Genomic DNA, 13,305 nt, shown 5'->3' on the forward strand with positions numbered 1-13,305 from the left:
TCAGGGAGGAGGTACAAGAACCTGTAGACACACACTCAATGTTTTAAGAAAAGCTTCTACCCCTCCAGCATCAAATTTCTGAACATACAATGAACCAACCTGTGAACACTACCTCACGATTTTTGCTCAGATATGTTCCTTATTGTAATTTATAGTTTTTAATGTATTGCAATGTACTGCTGCTGCAAAACAACAGATTTCACACCATATATCAGTGATATTAAACCTGATTCTGATTCTGAAAACTTGCCAGAGTCAAAATGTCACAGGAGACCTACATCAGGATTGGTTGGAATGCCAACAAGCTAAACTGCCAAATACAACTTCTGGCATGTTCATGAAAAATAGCCACAAGATGCCCATGGTCGGTATGGAATCCTAGGCTAGCATAAATCATGAAGAGTTTTGTTTTAGTTGTATCCGTCCAGACTCTGCTAGCATTCCAATCTGTTTTGCACACTACATGTTTACTGTAGACAGCAGCTCATCTTCCTTCACGTGGTACCCAATAATATATGCAATTAACTTCTTCAAAAAACCAGCCAGAATAGCCTATTAAATCATATGAGTGAACTCTGTCCAATTATAGCTTGCTATCTGAGCACTGGAATACTTGCTGATGGCATTTTAAGCGTACAGTGATAAATCCATGTCATGCACAGGTCAAGCTTCAAAATAAGCATCTTGTAGAATAGATTTGAGCCATGATCTGATTTTTGTACAGAGGAATTCTAATTGAGTAGAAATATTTAAGCACTTGAAGTCCAATCATTGCGAGGATTCAGAGTTCATGTGATGTTTACAAGGTGCGGGTCATTTTGAGCCCCATGGCCTTTATCCCCTTCCTTCTTGCATATCGTTGTGTATATTTTTAAAAAAACACCATTTTGCACAGGAATTGGGTTGCGTATTACCACTTATTTGAAGCACACGCAAGAGCTTTGTGATGTTTTGCTGGATTGTTGGTAGTTCACTGCCAAAGGCAGTGTGGATGCAGTGAGTTAAAAAGTCATTGAAGTCCAGTGCATTTGCATATGGTAACAAGACCAGCAGCACAAAACATTGCTAACTAATGACAAAAGATGCTCGCAGAGTGAAATTAAAGAAAAGTTGGCTCAAGTTTGAAAATGGACAAATGGCTATCCAACCTTCACAGACATCCCACCTCTCCTGGAAGTTCCGGGAGTCTCCCGCATATTAATAGTGGCTCCCTGATGCCCGCAAATTATATACAATATCCCAGAAATTAATTTTTTTGTGAGCGAGAGAGAGCGTGAGAGAGAGCGAGAGAGCGCACGCGAGAGCGAGAGAGAGCAAGAGAGAGAGAGAGGGAGAGCATGAGAGAGAGAGCAAGAGCACGCCATGGCAGAGTGTTCCAAAAAAAGAAAATATAAAACGTACGTCACCCCAGACCACCCTAAAGTGTACCCCTGCCTAATAGGGGTAAAAAATAATGACAGTGTTGCTCGCTGCACTGTTTGCAACAGTGACTTTTCTATTGCCCATGGTGGGTTAAGACTGTAAAAGACATGTTGAGGTGAGTTTAACAGGTGTCATTCGTTCATTAGCATAGCTAACGTTATTTAAACTAGCTGGCTGGCTGCTAAGGAGCTACTCTATTGCAGACATCCCACCTCTTCCGGAAGTTCTGGGAGTCTCCCGCAAATTGATGGTGCTACCTCCCTGAAATGAGTTTTTGCAGGGTGGGATATAACTATATAACCATATAACAATTACAGCTCGGAAACAGGCCATCTTGGCCCTTCTAGTCTGTACCGAACTCTTACTCTCACATAGTCCCACCGACCTGCACTCGGCCCATAACCCTACATTCCTTTCCTGTCCATATATCTATCCAATTTAACTTTAAACGACAACGTGAAGGGATGTCTGCCTTCATTGTTGTGTTACACATACAAAATGTTGGATGAACCCGGCAGGTCAGGCAGCATGTATGGAAAGGAATAAAGAGTCTATGTTTCGGGTTGAGACTCTTCATCAGGACTCGGCTTGAAACATCAACTCTATTCCTTTCTATAGATTTTGCCTGACCTGCTGAGTTCCTCCGGCATTTTGTATATGTTACTCTGGATTTCCAGCATCTGCAAAATCTCCTGTTTTCACATAGTGTTGACAGATCTTGATATTAAATATTCGAACTAATCACGATTTTTGTTTCCCAGGATTCAGCTACAAGAGCTCTAGATTTGAATATTGATAAGTAGTTGCCGTACATATAGTCAGTGAAATAGCACCACAAAAATTTTGAAAAACAACTTGTATTTATGCACATTGAAATGCAACTGGTTTTAAGAGAGGGAAATTCCAGAGTTTAAGATCTTGGCAACTGAAGCCACAGCTGCTAATCCCCTGAACCGAGTGAATGGCTAGGACATTATAGAGAGCAGTTAACACTGAGAGATGAGTTTACTGTACTCACTGTATTATAGCCAGACAGGATAAGGGCAGATGGTGAAGCAAATGTGTTTTAACAGTGATTCAGTAGATAGCATTAAGGACATTAACACTTTATATTCAGCAACCAAGAGGAGTGTTGCTTTTGCTCATTAGAGAGCTGGAGGAATTACAGTTAGTAAGGGGCAGGATCATAAAAAAAAGAGGGAGCACTTCATTAGTTGATGCAGGCTGAATGGTTCCCAGTGAAAGAAATGATATGGACAGAAGGACTTTGCACAACAAATTTACAGTGTCTGGAATGAGAGAATTGAGCTCAACTAATCAAGCCTAGACAAAATTAAGATACAGGCGGAGTTTCAGCAGTGGATGAACTGAAGGAAGTTCACAGTGGTAAACATGAAAAAATCTGTAGATGCTGGAAATCCAAAGCAACAAATGCAAAATGCTGGAGGAACTTAGCAGGCCAGACAGCATCTATGGAAAAGAGTAAACCATCAGCATTTTGGGCCAAGACCCTTCATCAGAACCTAAACAGTCCTGGCCTGAAATGTCGAATGTTTACTCTTTTCCATAGATGCTGCCTGGCCTGCTGAGTTCCTCCAACATTTTGTGTGTGTTGCCTCAGAGTGATAATGATATTTATGTGGATGGTCTGATGTCTGGGATTGATATGTGATTCAACAGTCATCTTGGAGGCAAATGTGGGGTCAAGGTTGTGAATTTCCTGGTTCCGTTTCAGACAGACACCAGGGAGAAGGATGTAATGGGCTACCAGAGGAATTCTGAGGCAGGGACTGAAGACGTGGCTTGCAGTTATTTAGTTGGAAGTATTTCTGTTCAGACAGTACTGAATGCAGGACAAACAGCCTGACAATTTAGAAACTGGAGAAGTAAAGAGGTAATGATACAGTAGACCTTAGTGCCATCAACATAGATGCAGAAACAGGCAAGAAAAGGGTCTCAGCCCAAAACGTCGACTGTTTACTCTTTTCCATAGATGCTGCCTGGCCTGCTGAGTTCCTCCAGCATTTATTGTGTGTTGCAGGAACAGTCTATGTGTTGGGAAGATATTAAGAATGGTCAATGAGAAGAAAGCTAGGACAGAGGACAAATCATTGCCAAATGATAGTGGTATGGAAAGGAAAGCCATCCTTGAGGACTCAACAATTACAGCTTGATGGATAAGAATAGAACTTAAGCAAGTGTGATATTGGTGGAGATATAGAGGAGGATTATGGTGAGGTTAACTGTATCAGTAGAGAGAAATACATCCACAGACAATAGTGACAGTGGATTGTACTCTGGTCTGCTTCCTAATTTCATAATTCCACAGTCACAGCACAATACACTGGTGGTAGATGATGGTGCATTCAGTGCTACAAAGGGAAGATCTGTGGTTCAGCTGACTATGTTGGAAACTGGATAGACTGTGTAAGTGTCTCCTATTGATCCTCCACTGAAATACAGTAATTTCTTGTCAAGCCCACAGTATCTTTGAAACAAGCTACAATGACTACATTCAATTATATTTTGGAAATCTGATATATACAAGACATTTTAAACAGTCTGATGTAATCTCACTTCTTGAACATGTAAAATGGTTTGATCAAGAGGTGACAAGATTAAAAATAGAAAAAAAGTAAAAATATATTGCCTGATTTTATTTAAATCTTTTTTTTAGTTTGGTCCAAGAAGCCAAGCCAATTTGGCAGAAAAAGTCAGGCTAAGTCTTCAATATGAGGAGGCAAAGAGAAGGTAATCATGAATAGCTCGTAAATAATTGTAAACATTGTTTTCTACATGTTTTCTTATTTGTGAAGCTGTTAGTCCAATTGCTATCTGTGAGTATCACTATATTCAATTAGAATTGAGTTTCTTCAACTCAGGTTGTGGGAGGATAAACTTCATTTTACGTCTGGGCTGGATTCCAAGCACCGGTACCAGAGGCAAGAGAACACAATGGGTGGGGAGACTTCCTATCATGGCCACCCTGTGACCACAGCCGGAAAATCTTTTGCATTCCACTCGGACGCAATAAATATTCAACAGGAAACCATCCCACCATGTTTACGGTATTAACAGCACACATTTACTGGAGGAGATTCCCACAGTCAGTAGTGAGTGATAGCAAGGTTATATGTGGGGGTTTATTAAGTTAGAGGCCTTTGTTGAAAAGAAAACATTCTAATCCGGATATCGATTTAATATCAGTGATTATTAATACATTAATATTCAGTCAATTTGTAAATATATCAAATGTATCAACTGAGTCAGAACATTAGTGGTTTATTTGAAATAAGTTGAGGCAAAAGTTGACACCACATATGTTCTTATGGAAGATCAGTGCAGTTTTAATTGCATTATATAATTAAAGAATGTGTATATGTGTACGTGTGTGTGTATATACATAATATAGATGCAATGAATTGCTTTTTGATTTATTTTCCCTTTAAGTGTCACTTAGTCAAATATTAATGCTTTCTAATTTAAGTATTTCCTGGGTCTATTTATTTACAGCAATAACCGTTGCAGAACAGGGTCTTTCCTATGATTGGGAAAACCTGTTTACCTATTTCCCCTTTGTCTGCAGCTGAGACAGAGCAGGAGACCTAGCCATTCTGATCTGCGTGCTTGAATTTTAAATTGTTGGTAAAAGGGCATCCACCTCATTCGGGTGGGGCAGCTGCAGATAAACAGATTGACTTGAATTCCAAAGCACATTGGGAAGTTTCATTATAATTGGGAGCTCTGTGTTCTATTATGGGAGACAGCGCTTTCCTCCCCTTTGATACCCAATGGGTAAAATAATAATTGCTGGCCACTAATTCCTACAGAGTGAAATCTGTCATCATGATTGGTTGTGATGGTTCACTCCCAGGTGAGCTCAAGGCCTTTTATGCACACTTTGAAAGGGAGAATAAAACTACACCTGTACGAATCCCTGCAACTTTGGAGTCCCTGTGATCACTGTCTCAGAGGACGTTGTCAGATCATCTTTCAAGAGTGCGAACACTTGCAAAGAAGTCAGGCCTTGATTGTGTACCTAGCAGGGCACTAAAAACCTGTGCTAACCAGGTGGCAGGAGTGTTCAAAGACATCTCCAGTCACTCATTGCTGCAGCTGAAGGCTCCCGTCTGCTTCAAAAGGGTGATAATCATTCCAGAGCTCAAGAAAGCAGGGTGAATTGCCTCAATGTCTAGCGCCCAGTTGCACTCACATCTACTATGATGAAGTGCTTTGGGAGGTACGCCATTGCTAGAATCAACTCCTGCCCAAGCAAGGACCTGGACCCACTGCAATTTGCCTATTGCCACAATAGGTCTACAGCAGATTAATCTTACTGGCTGGCCTTGGATCACCTGGTCAATAGCAATACCTATGTCAGGCTGCTGTTTATTGATTACAGCTCAGCATGCAACATAATCATACCTTCAGTTCTAATCCACAGGGTCCAAAACCTAGACCTCTTTACCTCCCTCTGCAACTAGATCCTTGACTTCCTCACTGGGAGACCTCAGTCAGTGCAGGTCAGAAATAATATCTCCTCCTCACTGACAATCAACACTTGGACACCTCAAGGATGTGTGCTTATCCCACTGCTCTCTGTACACCCATGACTGTGTGGCTAGGACAGCTCAAACGACAAATTTGCCAATGATACACCATTGATGGCAGAATTTCAGATGGTGACGAAGAGGTGTAAGGGAGCAAGATGGATCAGTTGGTTGACTGGTGTCACAGCAACAACCTTGCTCTCAACATCAATAAGACCAAGGCATTCATTGTGGACTTAGAAAGGGGAAGTCGAGGGAACACACAGCAGTTCCCATCGAGGGATCAGCAGTGGAAAGGGTGAGCTGTTTCAAGTTCCTGGGTGTCAACATCTCTGAAGATCTATCCTGGTTCCCAACATTTTGATGCAATTACAAAGAGGGAATGACAGCAGCTATATTTCATGAGGAGTTTGAGGAGACTTGCTTTGTTATTAAAGACTTGCACAAATTTCTACAGATGTACTGTGGAGAGCATGCTAACTGGTTGCGACTCTGGCTGATATGGAGGGGACACTGCACAGGATTGGAAAAAGCTGCAGAAAGCTGTAAATTCAGCCAGCTCATGGGCACTAACTTCCCCAGCACAGGGGACACTTTCAAAAGGCAATGCCTCAGAAAAGGCGGCATCTACCATTTAGGACCCCCGTCATCCAGGACATGCTCTCTTCTCATTGCTACCATCAAGGAGCTGGTACAGGAGCCTGAAGACACACACTCAACATTCCAGAAGCAGCTTTCTCTCCTCTGCCGTCAGATTTCTAAATGGACAATGAACCTATGAATACTACCTCAGTACTCTTTCCCTCTTTTTGCACTACTTGTTTAATTTATTTTTTATAAATACTTATTGTAATTTATATATTTTTATTATGCATTGCAATGCACTGCTGCCACAAAACAACAGATTTCACGACATATGCCAGCGATATTAAACCTGACTCCGATTCTATAATGATTCAGAATGTATTAGTGTACCACACTCTTGTCAGCTCAGTAGTGTTAGATAGCTCCGAAGATGTTTTGAGATATTCACACTCTGATATACTATTGTGCCCTTGGTCAAGTGTTCTCCCTGTTTCTTAAGCTAGGCAGATAGGTTAACTCCAGTCCCAACGTAGTTGTGGTTTGAAGGCAGTTTTACCGTTCACTGACGCTTTACAGTACTCAAGGGGCTGAGTAAAAAGACAGTACTTCTAGGCATTCTCACGAGAGATGGATTCAAATATTGATTAAAATTCCTTCGACTTGTAGCAAAGTGCCTCTGACAAATGAATGAATAAGTATACAAGTGATTACATAATGGCTGACCTGATGTCAAAGGTTAATTGCTTAACAGTGCAGGAGTAAGTAATCAACAGCTGTGAACTTACAAGTAAGCAATGTGATATAGAATCTAGAAGTAAAATAGCAAACCAAATCAGGGGGACATAACACATACTCATATACACATACACATACAGTGCATAATCATCTTCACATTGTTACATACACTCTCAAATAAGCACACATGGACTTTTAAACAGTACTCTACTCTGTAAGCACACACAAACACAAAAATGCTCAATCATACTCACAATCTCAGACACATTTATTTACACACACACACACACACACACACACACACACACACACACACACACATATATATATATATATATATATATATATACACACACACAAATCACAATGGACATGATGCTCGTGTACTGGCTGCAGATTACTTGCAGAAATGTGTGCAGTACTGGGCTGTGCACCAGAGAACGGATGTAATGAAATCAGAGCGGGTGCAGGAAAAATTCACTTTTGTTACTGGGGCCGGAGGGCTCGAGTTATGAGGAGTGACTGGTTAAGCCGGAACTGTTTTTCCTCGAGTGAAGAAGGCTGAGAGGTAACCTCAGAGAGGTTTATAAAATTATGAGTGGCATTGATAGGGTCGATAATCACAGTCTTTTCTCCAGAGCATGGAAGTCTGAAACTGGAAGGCACAGGTCTGAGGTGAGAGGGGAAAGATTTAAAGAGGACACGAAGTAAGCTGCTTGAGGAGGTGGTAAAAGTGGGTAAGATTTAAAAGAATTTTGACAGGTACATGGATAGAATAGGTTTAGAACAGAGGTTCCCAACCTTTTTAATGCCATGGACCAATACCATTAAGCAAGGGATTCGTGGACCACAGGTTAGGAACCCTGGTTTAGAGTGACATTGGCCAAATGCAGTCAAATAGAACTAGCACTTTAGTCTGCATGAATGATTTGGGCCAAAAGGTCTGTTTCCATGTCATATAAAGCTATGAATTAGCATCTAGAGTTCTGGACAATTGATTTCACAACATGGGTTCAATGCTAAAGTGGTAGCTGGGGATTTTTATTAAATACATTTGGTATTGTGTTTAAATTTGCCATGTTCTTGTCGAAGTCAAATCCAAATCTCCATCCTGTGAATGAATAAAAGACTTTATATACACAGCATTTTCTACTAAATGCTTGTAAATGGGATATGTGTGGATGGGTAAGGTTAATGGTCAGCATGGACAGGATGGACTGAATGGCCTGTTCTTATTCCTTATGATTCTGTGACAGTGACACTCGCGTATTAATATCCCAACACTTCCAAAGTGTGGACATGCCATGAATGTATGTTGGTTTATTTTAATGTGAAAGAACCAGATATTGGTAAAGGATTATTTTCTACTTTCCTTGTACAGAATAGCAAATATAAAAATTGAATTATCGAAGCTGGACTCCGAGGCATGGCCAGGGCTGTTGGACGTCGAACGAGACAGGTTGATGCTGATTAATGAGAAGGAGGAGCTACTCAAGGAGCTGCAGTTTGTGACGCTAAGGAAGTGCTCGCAAGATGAGCTGGAGCGGCTGGAAGCAGAGAGGAAACGATTGGAAGGAGAGCTTCACTCTGCATCGAGCACACCCAGTGAAGCATTGACTGAGAGGTCAGTGTGGGATCCACCGGGGATCACTGAGCATCTTAGTGGCTTGTTTTTCAATAATATGGTGGGAGGAGGAATGAAGGGTACAGGAGAAGGGAGAGATGAGGTTGTTGTGCATAAACCTTTGGACATAAGGAAGCATGAAAGAGACCAAGGGTAAGTTATCTCACCCCTGGGGTGTCCCTACTATTCTGATCTCTCAGGCCCTATTTATGAGCTCTATTACTCAAACTCCTGATGCTTTTAACATCCAGAGATTTTTAGAATGCGATCAATAACCAAGTTTCCACAACATTCCAATGTAGAAATTTCCAAAAATTTGCCACCCTCTGAGTAAAAGAAAATTCTCCTCACTTCAGTCCTTAAGGGCCTACCTCGTATTTTGAAAACCTGAACCCTAGCTCCAGGCTCGTTGACTCTATGGCAATCTGTTCATCACATCCTGTCAACATGAGAAGTAACTGATTATTCCTTCTATATTTTTTCTGCTAACCCTTAACTCAGCAAAGAACAAACCGCCAGAGCAACTAAGCAGATCTGGCAGCATCTGTGGAGGGAATTGTGCAGTTGACGTCTGGGGTCACGACCCTTCATTTGGCTTGATTAGGGGTCTTGACCTGAAATGTTGACTCTCCCTCTGCAGATGCTGCTTGACCTCTGTGTCTCCAGTATATAAGGCTGGTTCTGTATACTGTAAACTTCTTCGCAAAATTTGTGTGCTGAAAGCTTCTGAAAAGCCAAATGCAATATATCTACTGGTTTTCCCGTAAACACAAACTACATCCAGAGAGGTAGAGTCAGTTAAAAAAGCCGTTCACATTTCATGTAATAGTCTGCTGGATAATGTTTAAAGGTTTAAAGGTAAATTTATTATCAAATTGCATATATGTAACCATATACTACCCAGAGATTCATCTTCTTGCTTGTATTTACAGTAAATGTAAAGAAACACAATAGAATCAATGAATGAACCGCACAAAGCAAATCAGATAAATAACCAATGTGCAAAAGGAAACAAATTGTGCAAATACAAAAAAATAAAAACAAAAAAAGTAATAAATATTGAGAACATGAGTTGTAGAGTCCTTGAATGTGAGTCTACAGGTTGTGGAATCAGTTCACTGTTGGAATCAGAATCAGGTTTATTATCACCGGCATGTAACGTGAAATTTGTTAACTTAGCAGCAGCAGTTCAATGCAATACATAATTTAGCAGAGAAAAAAAAAGTAATAATAAATAAAATAAAAATAATAATAAATAAACAGGTAAATCAATTACATATATTAAATAGATCTTTAAAAACATGTAAAAACAGAAATACCGTATATTAGAAAAAGTGAGGTAGTGTCCAAAGATTCAATGTCCATCTAGGAATCGGATGGCAGAGGGGAAGAAGCTGTTCCTGAATCGCTAAGTGTGTGCCTTCAGGCTTCTGTACCACCTACCTGATGGTAACAGTAAGAAAAGGGCATGCCTTGGGTGCTAGAGGTCCTTAGTAATGGACGCTGCCTTTCCGAGACACCGCTCCCTGAAGATGATCTGGGTACTTTGTAGACTGAGCGACTGAAGTTATCTACTCTGCTACAGGAGCCTGATGGTTAAAGGGTAATAACTGCTCCTGAACTTAGTGGTGTGGGATTAAAGGCTTCTGTACCTCCTTCCTGATGGCAGCAGTGAGACAAGAGCACGGACTACATGCTGGGAGTTTTGAAGATGAATGCTGCTTTCCTGCAACATTGCTCCTTGTAGATGTGCTCAATGATGGGGAGGGCCTTACCTGTGACAGAGTAGGCTGTAGCCATACTTTTTGGAGGCTTTCACAATCAAGGGCATTGTTGTTTTCATTACAGGCTGATGCAACTAGTCAGGATGCTCTCCACTGTGCATCTAGTGAAGTTTGTCAATGTTTTAGATGACATGCTGAATCTTCGCAGACTACTAAGAAAGTAGAGGCACTGCTGTGCCTTCTTTGTGAACACTTATGTACTGGACCCAGAACATTTCAGAGGAAATGATAACACTGAAATGAATTTAAAGTTGCTGAGCCCTCTCGATCTCTAATCCTTGAGGACTGATTCATGAATCTCCAGTTTCCACCCAGTCAGCTCTTAGGTTTTCAATGTAAGCACTGGGCGACATTTCAGACAAAAAGAAATTATGAAGTCCTAGTTGGTCCACCAGGAAGTTTTACTGCACTGATGACCCTTTCGAGACGATAGCCAAATGGGCTGTCTCAGGCAAGGAATGCGCTAGATCAGGAGCACAGGCCTCTTCCTGTTTTCTGGTAAGTCATGACCCTTTGCTGAAGTCTGGAGAGATATGAGGGAGACTCCACCTAGTCCTCAAGAATTGTTGCAAAGGCACTCAACTTCTCACTCAAGCTGCATTATCCTCCTTTCAACTGCCAGACTTCTTAAGTTCATGAAAACACAGAACATAGAAACCTACAGCACGTTACAGGCTCTTCAGCCCACAATGTTGTGCTGACCATGTAATCTACTCTAGAATCGGCCTAGGATTTCCCTAAAGTATAGCCCTCTATGTTTCTAAGTTCCATGTACCTATCTAAGAGTCTCTTAAAATATCCTATTGTATCCACTACCACCAGTGCCACCAACCTAATGAGAAATCTGCAAAATTTGATAAATCAAGGGATTGCCGGCCACATTAAATCCTTAAAGTTCCACCTCGTCTTCAGGAGTACTGCCCATTACTTGACCCATCTCCTAAAACTCTTAACCAATGGTTTGGACAAAGTACAAAGCAAGGAAGATGTACAAAATCGAAATAAAACACTAATTTACCCAACATACAGAGTATAGTGACCAATTCTGGGCATCACTCTCCCAGAAAGATAGGAGGTATAAGACTATAAGACAAAGGAGCAGAATTATGCTATTCTGCCCATCAAGTCTGCCTCGCCATTTGATCATGGCTGATTTATTTTCCCCCTCAATCACATTCTCCTGACTTATCTCCAAAACCTTTGACATGCATACTAATTGAGAACCTATCAGGCTCCAATTTAAGTATACCCAATGGCCTAAAATAAATCACACAGACTTTACCACCCTCCAGCCAGAGAAATTCCTCCTCATCTCTGGTCTAAAGGGTCATACTTCTAGTCTGATCCTAGAGTCTCCCACTTTTGGAACCATCCTCTCCACGCCTACTCTAGGCCTTTCAATGTTCAATAGATTTCAATGAGATCGCCATCATTCTTCTAAACTCCAGTGAGTACAGGCCTAGAGTCATCAAACACTCCTCATACATACATTAACCCTTTCATTCCCCAGATTATTCCAGTGAACATCCTCTAGACCCTTTCCAATGCCAGCACACTCTTTCTTAGATGCGGGGTCCATAACTGCTCACAATACTCCAAATGTGGTCTGACCAATGCCTTATAAAGCCTCCACGTGTGTGATGGGTGCAGTGCAGGTTTTCTTGAATGGGTGCGAGGGTGGGGGATTTCTCAAGGTGGATGGAGTGTTGAAGCTAAGAATGGAACGGAAGTGAGGGCTGACGGGAGATTCAGTGAATGGGTTTAAGATCATGCCTGCTGGATAGATAATGACAGTCCATTTCCAATGCTTTTTATATTGGAACACTGCCATGAAGACTTTGGTGGCGCAGGCTGGCAGATTTTCTGGGTAATTGGATGCTATTCCAATTCTAAGCAGACATACTTTTAATTTGCTTTTTTATGTTACACAGTAACATATAAAGATATACTTTCTAGTGACCTGGTAAGTTTAAATGGGAAAAGAATTAGAAAGGGATTAATGGGATTGTTCTAATGATTAGTCTAGATCCAATCAGCTGAATACCCTCCTTTGTTATAAGAAACCTGAAATAATAAGAAATATTTAAACTAGTTGGCAAGGAAACCAAGAAAACACAGGATACAATGAGTGCATAGTTTGTCTTCTTTTGCATCTTGGTTGTTTATTCATCTTTGCTTGTTTTTCATTGATTCTATTGTGTATCTTTGTATCTACTCTGGATGCCCACAAGAAAATTAATCTCGGGGTAGTGTACGCTGACATATGCATACTTTGATAATAAATTTACTTTGAACTTTGAACTTCGGTTAGGATCTCGAATACGCTCTAGTAGGGCAACAGTAGCTTGCTAAGTGGACTGGTCCTTGAAGGAAGGGAAAACCGCATGGAAAACTACAGAGAAAGATTGAGGGAATGGGATTAGTCAGACTTCTCTTCAAAGAGCCAGTGCAAACTCAGTAAGTTGAATAGTCTCCTCTCATGCTGTGCTATTCAAAGAATTACATTTTTAGACCATCTCACATTCAAAGGTCAGCCAGCTCGAAAAGCCTTGCATTTTTTAAAATTATGATTTTACATTGTTGCTTTGGTGCTTTTATTTCCTGT

At 40.9% G+C, this 13,305-nt stretch overlaps 1 protein-coding gene across 1 annotated transcript in view; it reads left to right on the top strand.

Annotated features, from left to right (window-relative positions):
- LOC140197574 (protein WWC2-like) overlaps positions 1-13,305 on the top strand; it is a 248,429-nt gene that overhangs the window by 180,074 nt on the left and 55,050 nt on the right. The window contains exons 8-9 of the mRNA XM_072257703.1: positions 4,100-4,173; positions 8,674-8,916. Coding sequence (XP_072113804.1) covers positions 4,100-4,173; positions 8,674-8,916 — 317 coding nt within the window. The remainder of the gene's footprint in view (positions 1-4,099; positions 4,174-8,673; positions 8,917-13,305) is intronic.

The sequence above is a fragment of the Mobula birostris genome, chromosome 5 (assembly GCF_030028105.1).
Source record: "Mobula birostris isolate sMobBir1 chromosome 5, sMobBir1.hap1, whole genome shotgun sequence".
NCBI classification, from domain to species: Eukaryota; Metazoa; Chordata; class Chondrichthyes; order Myliobatiformes; family Myliobatidae; genus Mobula; species Mobula birostris.